This window comes from Ornithodoros turicata, chromosome 1 (genome assembly GCF_037126465.1).
Source record: "Ornithodoros turicata isolate Travis chromosome 1, ASM3712646v1, whole genome shotgun sequence".
NCBI lineage: Eukaryota > Metazoa > Arthropoda > Arachnida > Ixodida > Argasidae > Ornithodoros > Ornithodoros turicata.
In genome coordinates, this window is record NC_088201.1 from 187,394,802 (window position 1) to 187,414,013 (window position 19,212).

The 19,212-nt window shown below is 45.8% G+C and overlaps 1 protein-coding gene across 1 annotated transcript; it reads left to right on the plus strand.

The window, feature by feature from the left end:
• Positions 1–315: 315 nt before the first annotated feature.
• On the plus strand, positions 316–806 carry LOC135391855 (myb-related transcription factor, partner of profilin-like). The gene is made up of 2 exons (XM_064622365.1): positions 316–468; positions 585–806. Exons 1-2 carry the CDS (start codon positions 316–318, stop codon positions 804–806), a joined length of 375 nt encoding a protein of 124 aa, XP_064478435.1.
• The last annotated feature ends 18,406 nt before the right edge of the window (positions 807–19,212 follow it).

The following is a 19,212-nucleotide window of genomic DNA, read 5'->3' on the forward strand; positions in this document are numbered from 1 at the left end:
GGTTGCGTCCAACGATCGCGCGCTTGGGTTATTTACCATCGTTCAGCTCGTCGACGTGTTGAACGTCACAGTCACGCGCATCCCAGGCGACGACGACGAAGCGATTGCACGAGCACGTTCGCAAATATCACTTTGTGCATTTGAAATAAAAGCAACTATAGGTATGGCGGGCTAGAATTCGAGCCCGCCATACTATAGGCACTAAAAAAAAACGACGCAAAAAAAACTGTGCTTCCCTTTTTCGCATAATTTCTACTGTCTGCAATGAATTCATCGGCCCGCGCTTCACGTCCCACCTCGGAGCAGTTTCACATTATGCTCAACTATATAAGCGAGCACCGTAATCTCTTTACGGGTGGGCTGTCCGCTGGCTACACATCGCAAGACAGAAATAAGGAGTGGTGCGAGCTGGCTGCACGTTTGAACGCCAGCGGTGGTGCAGTGAAACCCGTCGAGAGGTGGAGAAAGGTGCGTATATTAGTATCAGATACGAAACACCAACAAAAATCTCAAAATTCGCGGCAGCAGTGACGACTGCAATATCCTACTGCTTGATTAAAGTTGTGTTCAATGAGAACTTTTAGACGTGGACCGACTGGAAAAGCGCCACCAAAGCCAAGGCAGCTCGCATCTCACAGCACACGCGGGGGACGGGAGGAGGCCCTCCTCCGAAAGAATCGCTCTCTGAGCTGGAGGAGCGGCTCACCTCTATGATAGGGCAAGTGGCGACGACCGGGATGCAGGAGACTCAGGAGTTCGGGACACGGGCACCGCCGGCCTTGGAGTCCGCATCAACAGTCATTTAGATGGCACCACCCGAGGCCGCTTCTGCCTCACAGAGCGGCGAGCGTAGGTCTAATCAGGATGATGTAAGTCACTACTAGTATATAAACAATTGTTCCGGTTCCACACGTATTTTAAGGATCACGAGATTGGCACCTAATGACACGGATGTGCCATATATTGATATTCTCCCTCGTTCTACTTTTTCTTGTTTGGTAGTTAGCGCCATCACAGCAGGAGCACATGCCCGTGAGGACCACTTGAGGGGAACGAGAGGAACGGGCCGGCAACGTATGTTATTCGTATGTACGTATGGCGAGCTGCGTGCAATGTTACGAAGGGTGGCCACCCAAATTTTTGTCTTCTTTCTGCTAGGACGGCAGAGACAAGCACGGCAACAGGAGCTCGCAGAGTACGGGCAGGAATTCTTGAGAATGCAGCAGGAGCAGCAGCAGGCTTTGACTTCACTTGCTCGCTCCATGGAGCGTGTGGCCGCAGCTGCAGAAAGCCAAGCAGCAGCGCTAGAAGTCCTCGGATCCATGCAGTCTCCTCCAGCAGTCCAAGGTACGTACCGCGCGAGGTGCATTCAAAAGTATTTCATAGTACACGCGATAACTCTTAAATTCCTTTATTAAGAAATGTGCGGAGCTACTATCGCAAATGTCACGCGCAAGCGATTAAGCAAGCGACAACTGTCGGCAAATATTGTCACGCAAGTGTTGTGCTTCGTTCCTAAGAGCCACTTGGGAACCACTTGACAAGAGCGAAAATCAGATATCGGTAATGAAGCTCAAATGCATTATTGGACAAGCTATCGTACAAAACAAACCGGGTGAAAATCCGTCGAATATTAACCGAGATTAAGGACGAAACGTGTTCCATAGAAAATACATGGGGCCTTTGGAGCTGGTATCCCTTCTTAAGATGGAGGGCGCCAACCTGAGGGGTGTACCCTGTTACCCACTCTTAATAATAAAACTTTTGAAATCCATGCTAAGAAATTCACCCTTGAAATTCCAATCCTTTGAAATCCAAGCTGTCAAAATAAATCACAATGGGTCTATGCAGTCCAGTGTTAAGCATGGTTTTACGTGAGAAAATCAGTGTTTAAGAGGGTCACACTCCAGAATAACGAGTCTTTATGCAATTCTGTGTCGTATTCAGCATGTATCTCTCAATTATTCATTAATTTAATTAAGTTACAGGCGTAAATAACTACGCGTATGAATACTAGGAAAACAACGCCTCAGCGGTTCGGCTACCATTGAGGACGAGGCTATTTGAGAAAATGGAGTAACGATGGAGCCGTATGGTGTTGCGCGAAGTGGTGCATGAAAAGGATAATCACTGCAAGCTCTAATAAAGCATATGTTTTTTCTGCCGATTTCGTCAGGTATTTATTCTTCAGACGTGTAACGACTTGGTGTGCTAACACGCGCGTGCAACTCATGAGGGAATTCATGGGTACAGTGACATTGCAGTCGTAGCTGTTTCGGACAGGAAATCGGGTAGAGAAAAATGTCCAGGATGAGCAACACATAAAACGTACCGCCAAACTGCTGTGTCGACCATTTGTCACGACGGTAATCACGTAAACATCATGTAAACGTCTCTTGCGTTCCGCCGCAGCCTACGAAGAACCGATAATATTACGTTTGATAAGAGCCGCGAAAAGTGGTTCAGCAAGGTAAAACTGTGCCGGGAACACCGTCACATGAGTGAGGTGTTTACTTAAATCACAGTAAAAGATAGCAAAGGACTGTCACTGGTCATGTAGACAGCAGATCTCGTTCACCAACACATCAATGGATTGTATAAGTAGTCTTCCTATCAATGGACAACTGACATTTTCCTCCCGTCTATACTGAGCAATATTGACCCAGAGCTTGGGTTTTGGATGCCACAAAACACTTCTCGCCAAGATAGTGCACTGTGACTCATGGACTGTGACTCAATGGGGCATTCACAGCTCAGTGTCATTACCATCTGAGGCAAGTTGACTCTCTCAGATACTCCAGTGCTGTGGAAGACCCAGAGTATACTCTGTGTCATTGCACACACTACCAAGCTTTCGAAACTGCCATTTTCAGATAAAATTGCTTGGCTTATGGCTAAATCGAGCCCACGAATGCCTGCTCTCAAAGCTCTTTTGGCAATTTTGGACTCCGTGGGACATTATTTCCTTCCTCACACGACAAGCAGCTATGGGACAGAATATCGCCCCAGGCAATGAAACTCCCTGTCCATCTCAAAATAAAGCTGATGAACAACATCTGCAACTTCTGCGAGGTGGTTTAAACCACTCTTATAACTACGTGTTATATAAACAAAATACAGAAACCGACACTGAAGATTTTTGTTTAAGTTTAATTTGTAGAAGCCTTCGCGTGGAGGACCACGCTTCCTCAGGTCCTACCTGAGGAAGCGTGGACGTCCACGCGAAAGCTTGTACAAATTGTACAAGCTTGTACAAAGCTTGTACAAAATTGTACAAGCGTAAATTGTACAATTGTACAAGCTTGTACAAAAAACTAAAGAACACTGATAAGACACATACCGCCCACCCCTATTGCACTCGACTTTCAGTACATTGTGCTGCTTGGGACATTCATACGACAGGGATCGACGCAAGCGGCAATTGTTGAACAAGACAGAACTGATGTTCTGTGTTTGCAATATTTTTTTGTCCCGTTGCGGTTTAAGCAAATATACCTTTTTTGTGCTTCCTTCCCCTCTTTTGTTTCTTTCTATTTTTCTTTATCTTTTTTTACTGTTGTCGGTTCGTTACGGAGCCCTAGCTTGGAAAGCTGCTCCTGTTTAGTTTCGTTATAAATTGGAATGTGGGTGCAGGGGGAACGGTCCACCGCTCCTCGATTTTTCACGGTGCTGGCTGTGCCCCCCCCCCCCGAATTTGCCCTTCGAGGACCTCTTTGTACAGGTTGGGACCAAATTTTACGGAACAGCTACGTACTTTTTCTCCGGTGCGAGACCCTAGCGGCTGCCGGAAGCGAGTGAGTTCACTGTTGCGGAAGGGTGGAAGGGTGCGCTGTTAGCGACACACAGCGGTAACTTGTACTTTCCAGGCACGCATAAGCGACACTGGAACCGCCACTGCGTGTCGCTAACAGCGCATCCGTCCACCCCTTTGAAAGTGTGAACTCACCCGCTTCCGGCAGCCGCTAGGGTGTCGCACCGAAGAAAAAGTACGTGCCTCGCGTGTTCCGTAAACTTTTGTCCCAAGCTGTATATGCCGTACTTCTCAATCTCTAACTCCATGTCCCGCAGTGCTCTCCTTCAGGTTAGGTTAGGTTAGGTTAAGGCACGCTCCCCCTTGCAGACTTCCCAGTTAGTGCGAGCGAGGTATCTCCATAATGGAAAACCTGCAACGGTGCACTACAAACAAATGTCACCTCTGTGGATAATATTTTGAAGCATGCAGATGAAGGATTCATCTCATATCTAAACCGATTGCCAGCAATTCTGCTCTTTCTGTTTCTCGAAAGAAAGGAAAACAGCTTCATAAAAAAACATGTGCATTACTTAACATGTGCAACATGTGCAAAAATACATGTGAATTATGGAAATTAGAATGCCAAAATACCTTGCAGATAAGGTTTTCCTCCACTCGCATACGCGTAAGTGCGAAACTAATGTACACGTAGTCCTAGTTGTTTTATTTAAAACAATCTCTATTAAAAATGGCTACGACCGCGAAGTATGCCTTTGTGGCACCCCGTCTATTTCGTGTGTGTGTGTGTATGTGTGTTTCAGCTTGGACAAATTTTTATAAAAAAGTCAGGAGAGCACGTCATTTTCACAGTTGAGTTCTACGAGCGCGTATCTTTTCCAAGAAAGACTGTAATGATTAATAAGGATTTTTTATTTATTTATTTTATTTATTTCTTGTTTTTCACCCTACTGGGTGAAGGGACCGAGGTAAAACAAGCCTTCAGGCTTGACGAGCACTTCGGCGCCAGCGGCTACATATTGTGGGAATATTTATCCCACTCGCGGGTTACCCCTGTCCATTCTGCCGTTGAAGAAGGACACAAGCAACCAAAGAATAAACAAACAGACAACCGTTTATTACCATACCGGATCCAACCCAGCCCACCGTTCTCTGCCCACAACAACGCCCGGAGCAGCTGTCTGCAGCTGCTCCTGCTGCCTCTCTCCCTGTGCTGCAGGCACAGCTTCGCTTTTATACCAAAAGTTACATGACATCACAAGCACGTGTGCGCACCACGCACACCACGTTCCGAGAAGGAATACATGATTATGTTATCTCGATCTAAGAGCGATGCAGCGGCGGTACAGATAACACGATAACAGTTCTCGATAACATTAGATAACATTCGAGAGAGTCTGTTCCCTACAATATGCATTCGGATACACTTCACTACATGTACATTCAATTGCACAACACATTATATAGACAAATAAGTGCACATGTGTAGTTCTTTACGCAAGCCTACTCTTTTGTTTACAGGGCAAACAACGAGGAAGAAAGAAAGAAAAAGAATAGGAGAGAAAGTTGACACATAAAGATATGATAAAGGGAACGCAGGCTTGATGATGAGAACGCGAGGGTCAAACAATACGGAACGTATTGACACGCATTGTCTTCTTAAAGGTACTGTAAAGCAGCACCGATCAAATGTCATTTAGTGTGGCTATTCGATAGTCCAAGCCACCAGGATAAAAACTGTGCAAGTTTCATTCCAATCGACGGTGCAGTTAATTAGAAAATTACAATTAAAAATTACGGGCAACACTGTACAAGGTATTCGAGATGAATCCGTACTTCTGACACATACGGCGGCAACCACATTGCATGCGTATAACACTGGGTCCGACATAACAATCCACCACAATCCACCATAAAATCCGCCCCTGCAATCCACACAACGATCCACATCTGAGGATAAACGAATAAGCGAACTGAAATGAAATGCTGAGCCGTTGAAAAAAATGTGTCAGACGTTCAAGAAGCCAGACAGCGTCGGGACTTGTTTGTTCACAGAGGTTCACAGAGAGAGTTCGTTCGTTCGAAAGAGGCCGCGAACAAAAGGAGCGCGCAGGCGCAGCAGAGAAGTAGGGAGAGCCCCCATCGAACAGCGGCCAGCACTGGGTTACTTCGCAAAAACAGAGGTTAACAGGTTAAACTGTAAACGGGGGGTTTCAGAATGCATAGGTAAACAGGAAAACTAATAATATGGTTACTAAAATAATGAAGTTCCGATGTCATAGTGTGTAATACCAATTTTCAGTGTTGCCCGCTGTATAGGGGGTTGTTTGATACCAGGCGTCGCACCGCTCCACTACGCCGCATTTTTCATGGCAAATTAAAAATATTTATAGCGCGTTGTCGGTCGTATGGTTCCGCATATGGTATCTAGAAGCAACAAAGTCTCTAGTCACATCACCGGCATATCATGCTTGTCTACTGCTTTACAGTACCTTTAAGGTTTCGAAAAGATGTGGTTCGCACATTGACATTATGATTATGAAGGATATTTAGTAGACGCGGTATGGTGACTTGCAGTCTCTGGGTGCCATATCCCGAGCGGGAGAAGGGTACAAAACAAGCGTCAGGGGATGGGGTATGATAGGGTCTTGTGTTTTCGCGGACGTGTCCTAGATCTAACAGATCGTTCTCGGCTATGAGTGACTGTTTGTTACACAGTGCGAGGCGATAGGCATAGAGCTGCAAGACAGGCAGAATGTGGTATCTGCTGAATAGGGGTGTGGCAAAGCATCCTATGGTACGCCTTCAATTATCCGGAGAGCACGCTTTTGCAGGACATACAGCTGCTGAAGGGACGTCCTGGATGCAGATCCCCACACAGGAGCACAATAATTCAGTCGAGACTGAATTAGAGCCTGATAGAGCAGCAATTTGGCCGAGGCGGGAAGGAAGTATTTGTACTTCCTCAAAGATATGAGCGTCACACTGATTTGCGATGCAATGGACGAAATATGATCGTGCCAGCGCAACTTCTTGTCAAAAATGACTCTCAGAAATGTTACTCTGTCGGCAAGCCTAATTTTGGAGTCACCAATGAATATGTCCTGTTCAAGTACTCTGCACGGACTAGGTGGAATAAACAGTATAGCGACTGTTTTTTGGATATTTATTTTTAGGCGGTTGTGCGAGGCCCAGGAGGCTAACGAAGGATAACGTTTGCTGTCATGGCTGCGCTAACGGGCGTACTGCCGCTGATTAAAAGGGAGGCGTCGTCAGCATAAAGAGTGATATCAGAATGTATAATGGTCAAGTCGTTGATATATAGACCACTTGCACCCCTACGTCATCGATTACGTTTCGCCGCCGCGCAAAGCATGCTGGTGGGCACCTATCAACCCTATCAGCCTTTTCGGCCTATCAGCAGACGCGTAATTCCCGCTTCTTACCAACCAGAGCAAAATATAACCTCGAACCGGTCTTCTCGGGACGCCACATGTTTGTAAACAGAAAGTGGTTGATAGTAAAAATAACAGGGGACCTAATATGCTCCCTTGCAGAACCCGTGCTGTGATGTGCAATGTGCGGGATTCATTGTTTGAGTCCAAGGAAACGTACTGACAACGACTTGATAGGTACGATTGAAAGAATGATAGGCTGTGACCGCGGGTGCCGTAGTGGTTCATTTTTGCCAAGAGTGTAGAGTGGTCAAGCATGTCGAAGGCCTTAGAAAAGTCAATATATACGCATAAAGTGGCGACCTTTGATTCGAAATTATGCAGTATGAGCTATTTTTGCCAGAGTAGGGCAAGTTCAGTTGACCTATTTCGCCTAAAGCCGTACTGCCTTGGAGAAAGAACTTTATATCTTTCTAGGTAGTCTAGCAATCTCTTGTAGATAATTATTTCTAATACTTTTGAGAAGTGCGGCAGAATATATATTAGTCTACAGTTGGAAAGAGCGTGACGGTCACCCTTCTTAAAGATCGGGATCACTCTGGCAAGTTTCATATTGGCAGGAAATAATCCATGTTCGATGCTGAGGTTACACACATGGGAAAGTAGGGGAGCGATGATATGGGCTACATGTTTAATGCTCTCAATGTGAAAACCGAAGCAATCTAGGCTGCTACTGTTCTTCATCGTAGTGATAGCAGTCAGTACCTCTCCCGGGTCCGTGGGAGCAAGGAAAAGTGAACATGTTGTTGTCATATCATACATGACAGCAGGTGCATTGGGAGCTGTGCAATCTGCACAACTGATAAAGTGCTCATTAAAAGCGTTAGCAAGGTTGTGGCCACTAACCTTGCAATCATTCATCGTTAAAGAAGATAACTCAGTGCGGGGTTTTTTCTCTCCATGAGATTATTTAGGTTTCTCCAGAGCATTGTTTTATTGTCAAATACTAACTGAGAGTTTATGTACTCTCGCTTGCTGGATCTGAGCTCACTGTTTAGTTTGTTCCGATAGTTCTTATAGATCGCCCAGTTCCTTTCGGTGCGGTTCTTTAAGAACGCGGAAAAGAGCTTATTCCGTTTTCTTAGTTTGCGCATGTGCGAAGGTAAAATCCATGGCTTGCGCACACTAGCACTCGCTTGTGTGAAGTGTAGAAGCAGAGTGGGGAACAAAGGTCGTAAGCGTGTTTAAATTTATCTAACAGTACATCAAACGATACCCCAGGGTCTACACTGCTTAGGACATCACTCCAGTCCGTCTGACGAAGTAAACTTTCGAAGCTTATCAGACCAGGGTGCGATATGACCTTTTCAAAAGTGGTGTCGCCCCTACTTCGCATAACAGTAGTCTCGATTGATTGGAATACGGGAAGGTTGTCACTGATGTCGGCTTTGTTAGGTTCAACTCTTTAATAGGAGGATACAATATGCAAGAGACGGGCGAGTCGCCCTTGATACATGAGCAGCTTCGACTCAGGAAAACTGCGTCAGACGTAACGCGAGCTTCCCTTTGCTTCTCAGCCTGTAGGCACGTTGCACCCTCACGTGGAGAGCTTCGGAAACAATTGCACGTACACGTACGGAGAGCACAGGGAACATCCAACATGATCAGGATGTTACTTTCCGTCTGGACACCAGTGCTGATGTCACGGTGGTGCCAACTAACCTGCTATCAAAACTAAAGAGAGTCTATCCTTGTGAAGCCAGATATGGTCATCCTCGGACCAGCTAGACAACGTCTGGATGTCATGGGAACTCTGCATGCAACTGTTGCATTTCAAGTAAAGGTGTTGAGGCAAACCTCTACGTCACAAAGGGCCTGGATGAACCACTCCTTGGGTTAGACATTATCGAGAGTCTCGGTATCCTGCGCCAAGTGAACGGAGCCTACGTAGGACCGCTACTGGATCCAGTCAACGAGTACCCAGAGCTGTTTCAAGGCTTGGGACAAACACTCTACGAATGCAAAATCCGATTGAAATCCGAAATTGAGCCCATTGCTGTGACATCACCACAGCGCATACCGGTTCTTTGTTGAAGGCTGTAGAGAATGAGCTCCTGAAGATGGAAAGTGAAGGCGTTATTACCAGAGTTGACGAACCAACTGACTGGTGCTCTCCCATTGTAGTAGTGTCTAAAAAGAACGGGGATGTGCGCATACGTGTGGACTACACAAATCTCAACAAATGTGTGCAACGTGAATATCACCCAATTCCAAGTGTAGAACCGCTCCTCGCTACACTGGGACAAGCCAAGTACTTTTCTCGCTTGGATGCATATTCAGGGTTTTATCAGGTCAGGCTGCATCCAAAGACAACTCTTCTTACCACATTCATCACCCCATTTGGCCGATTCAAGTTCAACAGACTGCCCTTTGGTATCTCTTGTGCTCAAGAGCACTTCCAGAGAATGATTCACCACATTGACGATATTCTAGTCTGGGGAAAAACCGAGGAGGAACACGACAACCGCCCACACGAAGTCTTGAGAGACTAAGAGAGAAAGGGCTCACACTCAATCGCAAAGAATGTGTGTTTGCACAAGAAACGATCACTTTTTTGGGGCATGTGATCAACATCCGTCACGTGCGTGTCCCAGATGTAAGTCATGAGAGACTTTTGCATGCGCAAAACCAGGACGCCGCGTGCAAAACTTTGCGTACATATCTTCAGACTACCTGGCCAGACACAAAATCACAAGTGTGTGAAGTCTGCTTACCGTACTGGCAGTTCAGAAATGAACTTACTTTGCATGAAGGAATTCTGATGAGAGGACAGAGATTCCTCATACCTGCAGCAGGAGGGAGTCTGGATAGTCTTTGGGCTATCCAGACTCCCTCCTAACCGAATTCCGTCGCAAGGCACTCACACTCGATCGAAACGAGGTTCTGGAAAACCGAAAAAATCCCGACGCGTGCCAAATAAGCTTCATCACAAGATATTCCAACGCACTTCCGAACATCAAAGCCATTCTACAGAAGCACGAGCCCCTCCTCCAAAGCACTGACCGACTTAGCAACATATTCACAAATCCAATACAGGTGACATACCGACGCGCAAGAAACCTGGCAGACTCCTTGGTCAATGCCTAAATCCGCAAAACGAGCGCCCCGTACACGGGAACACGTCCCTGCAACCTCCCGCGCTGCAAAACATGCAAGCACGTTCAACACGCTAACTTCATCAAAAGCACTGCGAGCAATTACACCCACCCCGTTAACCACGCATTCACATGCACAAGCTCCAATGTCATATACTGCATTGAATGCGGCGACTGCTCTATGCAGTACATTGGTGAAACTGGCCAACAAATTAACAACCGCCTTACCGGACACAGAACCGACACGTCCAACAAACTCCCCAAAGCAGTCGCCGAACACTTTAACGTTCCTGGTCACAATTTTGACAACATTAAACTATATATTCTAGAAACCGGGTTTAGATCCACACGTAAACAGACGTGATAGGGAGTCTTATCTCATATGCAAGTTCAACGCTCTTCACCCGTCCGGTATCAACAAATCACAAGGTACCCTAGAAACACTTCACAAATAAAATATGCTTTTCCCTTCTACCTTCATTATCATCTGTTATGTTCTGCATGGCCACTGCTTTCTGCTCTCTTTATTGCATGCCACAACTTTGTATTACAAATATATATTTTAAAAAAATCCTTTGCTCGTTCTGGAATTTTCCCCACGTAACCACTAACCTCCTTATCTTTCGCTATGCTTGCCAATTCTTGCCTGTTGTCCCGTTTCGTCCACGTGTTCGTGAACCTTCCATTTTTCTGTAACCGGTCTGTAACCTAGATCACTACGTTCACATAATCCCCTCCACACTCTAACAAAGCAGCCATTCACTCCGGCCGTAGAAGCCCGTACGGACCCTTTCTTCCCTCCGGGCTGTTGACCCACAATTCGCATGAACCTTTAAACACGTCACACCTAGCCCTTTAAATACCATGCCAATGATGAGGACGGTGCCCAGAAGAAGAACAGTCTCTGTTCGAAATATCGGCGGCTTCTGTCCTGAGGCACCTCCCTTCCTAATTATTGGGGGAGTTTTTCCAGGCTTCGACGGCAACCTTTGGATTGCTTCTACAGTAGATGGATCCGGTGCCGGCACCTCAAGAGCAATTGCAACTTCCTCCAGTCTGGCAAATAGGTCCTCATTTTGGGTTTGGGGAATGCCGTATATTTCTAAGTTACTTCTACGGCCGTACTGTTCAAGACTATTCAATTCCTGTCTGACCAGGTCGAGGTCATTGCCTCCTTACTGCGGAGTTTTCAATTCTGTCGACTCTTTTGCGTAGATCAGCTATGCCTTGTTTTTGAGTGGACAGCTCCTGTGAGCACTTTATCGTACCTGTCCGACATTAACTGTATGGCACTTTGCATCTGACTAAGTGTCTCATTCATGGTGCTCACTCTGTCTTTCAGGGGAGCAAGATCGAGTGGCATAGTGTAGATTTTGTGAAGCTTCTCACTGTCTCTCTGGGCAGTGTCGCTTTTCTTTACTTTTGTGACGCTGTTTCTACAAGGTGCACAGGACCAGTTACTACGGCTTGTGCGGACCCCCGAGCAATCGCCGATGTGAAACGGAGCAGTACATTCTTCACAGAATATGACGGAATCACGAGAGGTAAACAGCTTTTCACATTTGCCACAAGCATCACTACCAGAAGCCATTTTCACTATTTAGCAGTCAGCGGCGGATATAGAATCTAAGCAAATGGGTACGCCAGCGCTCACCTGAAGAGTACAAGAATGTTAGTCCAACACGCTTAGCAATCGCCGCTGACTGCGAAGACATATGTGTCCGACTTCTTCTCTTAGTAGCAAGGCACTGTCTTCAGCCGGAGTATCCTTCCAATCACAGTGAACACACAATGTCGACTGACGGGTTTCTGCTTGATCGGTAGTTGACACGGTGTGTTACCGGTTCCACGTGCGAACTCTGTTGTGCCAGAAGGGTACAAGAATGTTAGTCCAACACGCTTAGCAATCGCCGCTGACTGCGAAGACATATGTGTCCGACTTCATCTCTTAGTAGCAAGGCACTGTCTTCAGCCGGAGAATCCTTCCAATCACAGTGAGCAGACAATGTCGACTGATGGGTTTCTGCTTGATCGGTAGCTGACACGGTGTGTTACCCGTTCCACGTGCGAACTTTGTTGTGCCAGAAGGGTACAAGAATGTTAGTCCAACACGCTTAGCAATCGCCGCTGACTGCGAAGACACATGTGTCCGACTTCTTTTAGTAGAAAGGCGCCCTTGACCCAGTAGGGTGAAAAACATGAAATAAATAAAAAAATTATAAGAAAGGATGACTAATCAATTAAATTCATTAATTAACTCTAATAAGAACGTTGAACAAAAGACAGATACCGATATGGGAGACTGTCCTAGCTAAAATCCACACCACGTTTAAAAAATTTGAAACACGTGCGTGTATTAAAATGTCCATCCCTGAATTTTGACATGCAAATGGGACAAAACCAAAACCGTGGCAACCACGTTTGAGGTGGTGGTCTTCACGGTACGGGATACTTCTGTATGTCAACTGCGCTCGCAACTATATTGTCTTGGCTGGGAAACCGTATGCTTCTGGAACGTAGACACGGAAAAAGGAATCACAAACACGAATATACTTCAAGTACTCTTCTCCTTAGGGAAGCGAGGAAGCAAGAGATTTATTGACTCTACGTTGCACTATAGTGTCAGCGCGCTGAGCGGTTGAGCTGGAATTGGAATTAGAATTGGAAATGAATCCAAAATAATAATACATAATACTAAAAAGAAAAAGAATGAAAAAGCGTTATCTGAGCTGATCGAGCTCGGTTCACTCTGGAAATTGTTGCACCGACGACTGGCGCCACGTTCGAACTTTCCTAAAATTACTCCTGTGTTTGAACTGTCCTTCTCGGCTCGCATGACCGCGCCCATGAAATCAGCAATCAGCTGTTCTCATTTTGTTGAGTGCGCACCAAACTTTGTAGTTCAAGCTCCAGCCCATGCAGCACAATGTACTGAAAGTCGAGTGCAATAGGGGTGGACGGGTAGGTGGAAGGCATTGAACAGACTCCTGAAACTAAAGATCATTGATACGACACACACCGTCCACCCCTATTGCACCCGACTTTCAGTACATTGTGCTGCCTGGGAGGTACTTAATACGAGTGGGAGAGCTTCGGCAGTCTTCCTGTGTGGATTCGTGGGTGCATCAACAAAGATAGGCATAGCTTTCGGGATAGCTGTGTGTGTGACAGCCGGTGTCTTTCTCCGTCTGCTACGTCTCGAGACAACTGAGATCACCGTCTGTGCGCGCTCAGGAAGCTTGAAGTCTGCCCTGATACATATACAGTAATATATACCTTCAACATACGCTGATACATATACGGTCAATAAATTGGGACTTGCTCCACTGCAATCTTTCCCGGAGTTCACAGGAGACACTGTTTGTGGATTTATGCCTTACATTTAATCTATCGCAGGTCGTTCCACACCCTACCCGAATAACTCATGCCACACAGTCAACCTTTGACTTTGTTTTAACCTCCCATCCTGAGCACATCACTTCTTTGCATGTCACTGATGGTCTCAGTGACCACAAGGCCATTTTCTTCGATATCTCTTCAAGTCGTCCAAATGTTCGTAAATCCAACGATAAAACCATATACGACTACGCTCGAGCTAACTTCCAAGCCATCAACCGTCTTCCAAGTCATCAAGCCGTCTTGAAGCTCTGTATGAAAATTCCTTTCGTGGCAGCTCGCCTCACTCCATTGAGGATAACTGGTCCCTCTTTCGTGACAACATAAAACTACCTTACCGAGTACCAGACAAAATCGGCAAAAACAAACAAACAAAAAACCTCATGAGTGCGATAAATCGCGATATGCAGAATCACAATCACCGAAGCGAAGAGTCTGGCGTGATTGTAACCATTTTAACAAGGTACTTGCGATTATCTTCAACGAGGTTGATGGAACATGAATGAGGTGGGACGTTCTTACGGTTGCGCCCAGCTATCATCTTATCTCACTGGTCCGAGTAGTGCGATCACACTGTGGCGCCCCACGGCGGTGCGAAAACGCAATCTCAATACAACCGGACTACGTGATGGCGCGCATCATGTAATGATTTCGTGAGTGCGCCATCAGAAGCTGGGATGGTTTGAAGGTCGGTGTTCTTTGGTTGAAATTGAAACAGCTCGAGCTTACTTTCCTTTCCTTCTTTTTCTTTCTCTTCTCTCTCTCTCTCTTTTTTTTTTGGCATGGTCGATTTTTCTGTATTGTATCCGGTATCGATGCCTATGCGCATTTGCTGTACTGCGGGTACAATTGATTATTCGTTAGATCTACATTGTTATGTAGCGTCACGTTTTTGTTATAACGACCTCCACCAGGCCTTCAAGAAAATCACAATTTGTCCCGTTTGCAGAACACTAGTTTGCGTGTGCACAAGCTCCCCTGCATGTTCCCTGCGGAATGCGGATCACTATTAAGCGCTTGAAGCACAGCATTTCCGAAGCCGGCGAGAAAGCCGTGGCGCAAGTTATAGCTACGCTATCGTCTTTGCGTACGTAAGAGACAGCATGATGATTCTGTGCACTGCGCGAAACTCTATGTATTTCTCGTGCCGAAAACTGCCAACGCTATCCCTAACGTGCGCAAGGGCGACAGCGTATGATGCACTAAACTCACTAATGTCTTTGTAGTTTGCTACATGAAACGTTGTTCTACATTGCACACGTTTTGGTCGTTACCGGCCTCTGGCTCATCGGTGTAGCGTGTTCGCTATCGGTGTAGCGGGGTCGAATCCGGCCGAGGGACTTTGTATTTGGGTACAAGTTGGTTAGAAACGCCGTCTTCCGCGAGGGACGTTATATAAGGAGTGCCGTGTGGTGAGCCATCATCACAGGTGACCCTCAGGTGGGCAAAAGCAATTTTCAGACCGACCGCTGTGGCGCCGCTCATGATCACAGCTGCCTCGTGACGTAAACCCTTAGTAATAATAATAATAATAATAATAATAAAAGACCCACGAATTATTATTATTATTTTCGTTTTTGTCTTTTTCTTTTGTTGTTGTTTTTCCTGTGCCCAGGACAGGAAGCCCACTCTTATTGTTACCCCTCTACGCCAGAGTTTAAAACCAACAGACTGTCGCTATGTATGATAAGATACACTCTCTCCCCCAAAAATGAAATAGCTCTTTTCTCACACAAACCGATCCTCCTGTATCACATCACAGATGATACAGCGTCAGCCGCTGGCGCTGCGGGGTGGCACGGGTGTTGTTATCGCTATCGCACGAATGCACTAGTAATGCCCCATGATCACGCTTTATAATATCGCGAACGTGTGACGGCAATCACCAGTGTCACTGTTTTTTCTCGTAGCGTGGTAGCCTGCGATAACAAGCGACCCTCGGCAGAGTGAGTACAGTATCGCTCCGGCGCTGCAAATAGTTTCCCTGTGAGTACGGCATGACGGACGCCATATCAGCTACCACTGATTACGCATGCGACTGAAATGGGCGTACACCATATCAGACGATTGTGAGCGTGAGTTATCGTGATTCAAAATGCCGAGCTCTGCCGAGTACCACGTTCCAAAGATACGAGTGAAATCTTATGATCACAATCCTTGGTTCACGAAACGTCTCAAAATCTTGCTAACCAAGAAAAGGCGTTTATACAGGAAGACAAAGCGTCCTGGCGACGACGTATCATGGGCTAAATTTCACTACTGTGTGCAGGAATACAGGCGCTTGATCAAGGAAGTGAAACATAAGTTCTTTACCATCGACCTCCCGTCTCTCTCGACGAATAAAGCAAAACAATTTTGGAAAATTTTATCTCTGCCAAAATCCCACCTTATCAGTCTGACACCGGCCGACAACGACTGCGCCCACGCTTTCGCTTCCTTCTTTTCATCCATTTTCAACACCGATAACGGGTACACCCAAACTCCATTATCAGTAATCGCCTCCTCACCTATATGGTCCCCATTCATATCAGAACTTATGGCGTTTGTAAAATCATTGAGTCACTTCAGCTGTCGTCAAGTGCTGGTCCGGACTCTCTTAACCCGAACGTTCTATACAACACGAGATCTATTTCCAGCAAGATTCTATGTTGCATATTTACTCAGTCACTCCAAGTTTCTGCTTTACCGCAGGACTGGAAGACGGCGAAGATTGTCCCTATTCACAAATCAGGCAGTTGACACATCGTTAATAATTACCGCTCCATTTCACTCACTTCTATAGTATCTAAAATTCTCGAACGCATAATCTCTCGGTAGTTTCATTTATAATCGACAGATGCCCGCCGGTCACATTTTTATTTTTTCCTGGGAAAATTACATGTTATTCTTTGGCCGAAAGTAAGCGAAACGAGCTGGACCGCGGGTCTGTGCGATATCCCGTTCTCCTTCTGGAGGGGGTTAAAAAAAGCGCACATTTTTCCGGGCTAAATTTTTTCCAAGTTTGCGACGTTGTATCTCTGGAACCGGACGTCGCCCTCAGACGGCAATTTTTGTCACCATAGAAGGGTGCATCTCACTTAAGCAAATGCATCTCATGCATTTGCATCTAATGCATCTCACTTAAGCAAAAAAAAAGTTGTGGAAAATGGCCGAAACATATCGGGAAAAATTCCCGAAAGCGCTCCGAACTGCATTTGTTGCGCAAATTTGCAGGGTTGTTACGGAGCCGCCACAAGTCCGACGTCAATGAAACTGATATTGGATGAAAGCTCATTTGTTGCTCTTTCGTGTGGTTTGCGGTTTGTCACGTTGTGGTCATTTACAATTTTTGGTACGGCGCTCTAAACGAGAGGGCCTGCGAAAGAATCGGGTTTTGGGGGAGCGTTTTTCTCAAAAACCCCAGCTTCAAATTTGTTAATATTTTGTGTGTACGTAGCTTAAACATCCATCTCTTACCACGTGAAATAAAAAGTCTGCTTATTTGACTCCTAGGGGGCGCGCGAAATATTTTTAGCTCGCATACTCGCGCGCTCTCCGCGGAAGGCTAAGCGAACGGAGAGTATGATTCTCTTTTCGGCTGTGCTTTTCTAAAAAAAAAAAAACAGCTCGAAATCGGCATATATTTTCTTCAAACACAGTGTTGACACTCTTCTCTCACATTACAAAATTAAATTCTGCTTATTTGCTTCCTACAGAGCCCGCGAATTGTTTTAGCGTGTCTAGTAAATGACTTCCGAAAAGTGACACGAGCACACAAGTTTAATGCATGACATTCCAAGACAAAAAGGTAAGAGAAAAGATAGTTATCTAATAAGCTAGTAAATAGTATATAGAGTCTTATTTATAGATGACAACATTGTCACCCTCTCTTGCCCATGTGTACCAAGAGCGGAGCTTCGGAACAGGGCGTACGACTGACCACTCGTTTGACTTCTTTGCTTCTCGAAAAGCCCCGACATGAAAGGTAGAAAAGAGTAATCCTTTCAAGTTTTGGCTGTAATTTCACGACAAGATCGTTTGCTGTTTGGATAGCTTCTGATGGAGCCGACCGAAGGTTGTGGAGTGAAGCAGTGTGCTTGACGACACCGCCGATCCCGTCACAGGCATTTTTACAATGGCCAGGTGCACTGAACAGCCACTTCGTACCATGACGAGTTCTCTGTAGCTCGTAGAACTGGAATCGGTTTTTGAAGTGCGCGGCGGCGCCATCCGATACGTAAGAACATGTACTGTACAAGGGTCCAGTCTCATCCATGTGGTCGTCGATATTTCTGATTGCCAGAAGTGTCAAAGCTGTGTCGTGCTGCATGTCGTCTGACACAACGGCGAAACACTGGGAACCGGAGAATGTGCTTACCACGCAGGTAAATATCGTACAAGGACCGTTCTCGGCTCTATCCAGGCTGGCTCTTTATGAACGTCCAAAATATACGTCTGTTTTCAAGTAAGGAATCAGTCGATGACCACACTCCCACGCTTAGTTACGTGGAAGGAAAAAGGCAAGGGCAAGCAACCGCAACCTTGCCTCCCGTTCTCACGCTTCCCCATGAAGGAACTCACCTTGAAAGGATTAACCTTCAGTGCCATAAGACGGGAAACATACTTGTCCTTCATTTGTCGCATTACTAGTGGAACCTACATTTGCTTTTTGTCGGCACTTGTAAACGATGTTTCGACCATGCAATATGCGTACGGTACAGCTCTAAAAAAATGAAAGAAAGAAAGAGAGAGAGAGAGTAGTTTTGTGTATCTGTTGGACAGCCCAGAGCTTACAGTGGGGACGACGTTGAAAAACAATTCGCGGGCTCTGTAGGGAGCAAATAAGCAGAAATTTAATTTTGTAATGTGAGAGAAGAGTGTGAACACTGTGTTCGAAGGAAATATCTGCCGATTTCGAGATTTTCTTTTTTTTTTTTAGAAAAGCGCAGCCGAAAAGAGAAGCATATTCTCCGTTCGCTTAGCCTTCCGCTTCCGAGAGCGAAGAGAGTATGCGAGATTAAAAAATTTCGCGCGCCCCCTCGGAGTCAAATAAGCAGACTTTTTATTTTACGTGGTAAAAGATGGATGTTTAAGCTATGTACACACAAAATATTAACAAATTTGAAGCTGGGGTTTTTGAGAAAAACGCTCCCCAAAAACCCGATTCTTTCGCAGGTCCTCTCGTTTAGAGCGCCGTACCAAAAATTGTAAATGACCACAACGTGACAAACCGCATACCACACGAAAGAGCAAAAAATGAGCTTTCATCCAATATCAGTTTCATTGACGTCGGACTTGTGGCGGCTCTGTAACAATTGCGCAAATTTGCGCAACAAATGCAGTTCGGAGCGTTTTCGGGAATTTTTCCCGATATGTTTCATTCATTTCCCAGAACTTTTTTTAGCTTAAGTGAGACGCATGCACCCCTTCTATGGTGACAAAAAATGCCGTCTGAGGGCGACGTCCGGTTCCAGAGATACAACGCCGCAAACTTGGGAAAAATTTAGCCCGGAAAATGTGCGCTTTTTTTAACCCC